The sequence below is a fragment of the Natrix helvetica genome (assembly GCF_964273705.1).
Source record: "Natrix helvetica genome assembly, chromosome: 2".
In the NCBI taxonomy this organism is placed as follows: Eukaryota; Metazoa; Chordata; class Lepidosauria; order Squamata; family Natricidae; genus Natrix; species Natrix helvetica.
In genome coordinates this window covers 116145296-116151152 of record NC_138552.1, presented here as the reverse complement: position 1 = coordinate 116151152, position 5857 = coordinate 116145296, and the positions used below count along the sequence as shown (strand labels likewise).

Genomic DNA, 5857 nt, shown 5'->3' with positions numbered 1-5857 from the left:
CAATATTGCGAAAATACCCAAGCAACTCTTGTTCTTGAAGAAAGATCTGAGGATGTTAAAACTCCTGGAGGACAGGGTGTGCGCATCTGTGCATGACCCCCCCCGCTTCCCTGTGCATGCACATGCAAACCCCAATGCCCCGTTTTGGGCCTAGCAGCCCCCCCTGAACTCTCCTGGAACCAAAAAAGGGCTGCATGTGTGTGGCACCCCACACATACACATACACCACGGCCCATTTTGGGTCTAGCAGGCCTCCCTGAAAACACCCAAAAATTGGGTGCGGGGAGGCATGCTGCACCCATGCTCCCCCCTGCCCCCGCGCATGCATGCACGACCCCCCTCCTGCGAATGCACGCATGCCTCCTGCATGTATGGCAGATCCGAAAATCAGCTGGCTGACAGGAAGCATATGTGCATGCGCAGTGGAGCTCAGCTGGGTGAAAGCTCACGTGCCCACAGAGGGGGCTCTGTATGCCCCCTCTGGCAGGTATGCCATAGGTTCACCATCACAGTATTAGATGATACACCTAAGCAGAAGGGAAAACTAATCTTGGCTGAACTCAAGACTGGGGTATTATTTGAATAGGCTGTAGCAGGAAATCTCAAGATTGCAAATTACACTAGAAAATCAAAAATCAGTTCCAGTTTATAGTTGCATCTGTAAATATAAATGTAGGATGCATGTCTTTTGAAATATTTGGTGATATAATTTTAATTTGGAAAAAAAGTAAAACTAAGTTCTATTCCCTAACAACTCAAAATATCCGTTGCGTCTTTGAAAATAACATTATTCATATGCAAAGTGTTATTAGACTTTTAATATTAGTCATATTTTAAATTAACGCTTGGACTTAACTGAAGTGTAGTTAGTTTTCTGTAAAAGTTCTACAAAGTGTTTCAGGATTTTAAAACCTGAATAGTCAAACATTTCACAAATAATTCACAGTGAATATTTTACTTTGACAGTATTCACATTGCACACTAATGTGGTTTGCTTTGGCTTAGCTTAGTATACAAAGCTCAAAACGGAGGTTTATCTTCAGAAACCTTGGGGGAGGGACAAGGTTAGACCAAAAAGCTATTCATGTTAAGGAATCTTCCTCTGTTATAGCTCAATGTTTTTAGTTCATTAAACGATTTTGGGTTTGCAATTTCTTGTATGCATTACAAAAACAAGATAATAGGACCAGACAAAGTACAGTGGAATGAAAACAACACTATCCAGAAATGTTTTGTTGGAATACTTTTAATTGGTGTATCATGAAGAAAATGAGACTAGTGTCTTGTAGTATTTGATAACATTCTCCACAAACATTATTGAAGAGAACAAAATATTTAAACGAGGACAAATCTGCCTTAGAAATGAGACTTATGCAATATCTTAAAAGCAACATTTTAAACCATCATATATCTTCAGGTATTCTCTTTTGCTCAGATAATTCATAGATACTAGCCAGGATTATTTTTGAACAGTAGAAGAAAGTCTGACTTTAAAAATAATATGCATGGCAGTGTTTCTAACTGTGTGTAACTCAAAATGATCAATATTTCTTTGCTACCAAAATTAATCCACTAAAGACACTGGCATATTTAACACCTAGTATGGCTGGCAAGACCTAACTGAAGTAATGTAACACCTGTAAAACTTGATCTGATAAAGCAGAATAAACTTAGTTTTTTTTAATATTTGCAAGAAATACATTTTGTGAATGAAAAAGAATCCAAAACCATATCTGCCTTCTGATACAATTTGATTATGAACAGCAATTAATTCCTAAACCATGTTGTAAAACTGACAGCATTTGGCTTCAAAATTGAATTAAATATATTCTTTCTCTTTCTTTTTCAGATATGAGGTAACAAACATGCCTGAGAATTGTAAATGGAAGAAATTAACCAGTTAAAAAGCAATGCTTTAAACAATGGGACCAGCCCACTCTGGGGATTAGTGAACGAGTCACCATTCATGTAAATAAATTCCTCAAGCATGTAAAGAAATTGAATTGCAGCAAATGCCAATGTCATGGCAGGACTCCTGTACTGTTTACAGCTGCATGACAAATATTCAATAACTAAAGCTGTAGTAAATATAAAAATGCAGAGAAAAAAGTGGAAACAGTTCTGGTTTCTCATAATAATCTGATTCAATATAGCTGGAAGAGGAGAGAGGTCTTTGCATTCTTAAAAAAGAGTTGCCAAAAAGAACTAATAGAAAATCTCCACTATAATGAAAAAAATCAAATGATTGGGATTTGTTGTCAAATATAAGCTTACATTTTTCTGTTGCTCTTTATGGAACACACATAATTTCATTAGAAAGTAGCTAATCCACGTCCTAGAAACTGAATCATAGATGTAACTCTAAAATAAGAGATTGAATATTTCTGTCACAAAGACTTTAAAATTAGCTGAAGAATTAAAGTTGTCAAACTCTGTTTTTGTTTTACTTTTGAGATATCATCTCTCTGCACAATTCCATATCCTTTAGATATGGGTTTTCTTCCAAGGTCAATATTATTGACTCAATTAAACCAAGTCCATGTTCAATAGGTCTTGCTCCCAAATAAGCCTACGTAAGACTTTAGCTTTAGAGCTTGATCTATGCATCCTTATTCACAAATAAATACTATAAATGAGGTTTGCTTTTATTATATAATAACATGAGAGTTAATTCCTAATAAATGTAAGTAATTGGATATAATTCAAGTGGGTAGACAAGTACAGATTGCATTATTACTGCAAGTATTCATAAAGAATGCCAATTTTCCTGTACTTTTAAAATTAATATTAACATTGTGTTGTTAATCTGCCTCTTACTATATTCTTGACAATCATAACAGTGAACCATGGATTTAAACAGGAAGGAAGGTTAATTTATTAGACTGCGGATTTTTCTCAGCAGAAAGTTTAGATTGTCCTTTTGGTTCTATATCTTTTATTTTCTATACCAAATCAGACAAATCTGAATTTTCCTTCACTGCTATTCACAGTTACAATCCTTTGGATTATAAAAGCCATCAAATTATAAAGTAATAAATTAAATTATGAGTCATATTGTTTGATTAGATTAAATGTTAGAAACACAGTATGTTACAAAGACAGGGTATTTTTTAAAAAGTTGTTTAGTGGTTATTGCTACAGTGCGTAGACTTATGAAAAGATAACGTTTTCTAATGTTGCTTAAAGTAGCACCAAGAGGCAGCTACTGGTCACAAATGATCCAAGCAGCAGCATCAAGAGGCAGCTACTGGTCACAAATGATCCAAGCAGTTTTTTAATTCAAGTGCATCAACACACCAACTTAGTTCTTTAATATAGGAATATATAACATACACAGCCCTCTTTACCAATTTTAAAAACCCATCCGAAAGACAATACAGGGAAAAAAAAGAAAAGAACAGTCCACCCACTATGTATATCCTTACACTCAACTGAAATGACAGGGAACATAGGTTACTTCCCTCCAAACACATAAAAATTACTCCAGGAAGTAGCCCAGCCTTATTTGTTCAGCAATTACATATTTGCTGATCTTGGTAACAGCCACACACAACAACAGATCATAAACATCTTGGTAACTTTGTTGTAGGGCTGAGAAAGTTTTCCACAAGTGGTTCATATAAAAGCTGTATTTTTAATGCACATTTCCCCTTAATCACAGCATTTTTCCCATCGAGCAATGTCTAGATTTTCATGCACACACATCACCATGTAGTAACATCCTGAGATGGCAGCACAAATCTTAATTTGAATGGAACAGGGGCCTGCCCTGACATATCAAGCTTTACGATTTTTCTCTCCCACACATAGGAATTGTTCAAAGAATTAGGGGAGCTTCTTGCATATTTGTAGTTCACAAGGTCAGAAGCAACTGATAGGAAAAGTTTCTGCCTTCTAGTCCTGCTAGAATATTATGAAAAGGCGTTCTCTTATCCCACTGGCTCATGGGGCCTGAGAGCAGGATGGAAGTGATAGGCTGGCATGCATAGATCTGACCAGCATCCCAAATGGTAGTCAGTACAATGTTATCATTTGAACTTGTAAAAAAATCAGCATATTGAAGAACTCTGTGATACTATGGAAAATAATATAAACACCGGCATCCTTAACTAATACTTCAAACTAGCAAGTCATACTATGATCTAATGGAATGCACTTTCTTCTTGCCTATCGTTTCCTTTTCTGCTTTAAGGATTTTCTGCGCTTGAGAATCATCTCGTACAGCTTGTCCATACCTTCTGTGAGACCCTCACCAATGATCGCACAGGCTGGTTGTATATGGTAAGTGGTGGATGGAGTTAGCTCATGAAGAGCCAACTGTTTTTCTATTTCTGCCACAGGCAAAGATTTTGGCAGGTCTTGCTTGTTGGCAATCACTAATAAGGGAGTGCCTTGATTCTCTGCAAACTTGGTGACTTTGTGCAGCTCTGTTTTGGCTTCTTCTAGCCTATCCACATCAACAGAGTCCACCACATAAATGATACCATCAGTGCAACGACTATAGGATTTCCACAGAGGCCTCAGTTTCTCTTGCCCACCTACATCCCAAAAATGGCAGCTGATGCCCTTTGCAGTTCCATTGCTTAGCTTGATTTTTTCAGTGTTGAAGCCAATGGTAGGCACCGTGTTGACAAATTCGTTGAATTTAAGCCTGTAGAGCACCGTGGTTTTGCCTGCAGAATCCAGACCCAACATGACAATGTGCAGAGACTGAAAGGCAGAGATATTGGATGAAATGTTTCCCATGGTATTGATGGGTGACTCAGCAGCAGAAAAATCTTTGCCGATTCCGTTTAAGCTCTTTTCCTTGTTAGTCGGTATTAGATCCTTAGGTTGCTATTTTAAAATGCACACTCACCCGCAGAAACCATTCAGATACGCCGTGGAGATCAGCAACAATCCGGATCTTGCAAGAGAGAAATCGCGAGACAGAGGAGGGGGTGGAGAAGCAATGATCAGCTCAAGAGCCCACGATTGCCGTGATCGCGCCGCCTGGAATAAGGACCAAGCAGCAAAGGCAATTTCGAGGTGTGGCAGATTGTTCAGAACCGCAGAACAAAGATGGTTCTCCGTGCAAATCGTTGCTATTTTTCACCTGGGTAGAAAAAGAGCTGGGTTTTCTTCTGGATCAACTGTTCAGATGAATTGATCAAAAGGGGAACTGCCTCCTTCCCCGCGGACTCATTCATTTTCAGGCAGGAAGTGGCGCCCTCCTTTTAGGCCCACCTTCTAGCGATCTGCCTGGGAGGAAGCCCCAATAGGACCTCCCACCAAAGCTTCCAACGTAGCAACTGCAGCTCAATCAATCAAAGCCCTGCGAAGTGAGCAGGGGAGAAGGAAGGGAGGAGCTTTAAAAGGGCAACGGTACGAGGGTGGGGTGGGGTGGGGAGAAACGTTCTTATTTCGAGACTCTCGCCCTCCTTTCGCCTTGTTTTTCCAGCCCTCTTTCACTCGATCAATCACTGCTTCCTTAAAATTGGTCTTTGGTAAATTGGTCTTTGGATAACTTCTTTTCCATATGCGAAATACGACGAAGAACATCGCTTGGTTTCGTTTGGAAAGGGGTCGCGTGTGCCTGGACCGTACCATTTTAGACTACGGGGGAAGTCATATTTTCTAATATTCCATATAATATAGAAATACAATTCTGCCTTTAAAATATCAGTACGTTCAAAAGAACAAACAGAAATGTGAAATCTTATGTATAGTGTGATCAGAAGCAGTACACTCACTGCTTTAGACGCCGGAAAGGGTGATTTATAGTTGAGTGCGTGACTTCCCGAATCTGATTCTAAAAGATCTCATCGTGGCTCTCTGAAACAGGAGGGCCCAAAGACCCTTAGCCTGCCTCCATCCA

At 38.9% G+C, this 5857-nt stretch overlaps 1 protein-coding gene across 1 annotated transcript; it reads right to left on the bottom strand.

The window, feature by feature from the left end:
- Positions 1 to 1235: 1235 nt before the first annotated feature.
- Positions 1236 to 5345, bottom strand: ARL4C (ARF like GTPase 4C). The gene has a single exon (XM_081940744.1). It carries the CDS (start codon positions 4744 to 4746, stop codon positions 4168 to 4170), a length of 579 nt encoding a protein of 192 aa, XP_081796870.1. The 5' UTR covers positions 4747 to 5345; the 3' UTR covers positions 1236 to 4167.
- Positions 5346 to 5857: the final 512 nt, after the last annotated feature.

What these genes read in the sequence shown, in the direction of transcription:
- ARL4C (XM_081940744.1), bottom strand. Translation starts at nt 4,746, where the DNA reads ATGGGAAACATTTCATCCAATATCTCTGCCTTTCAGTCTCTGCACATT.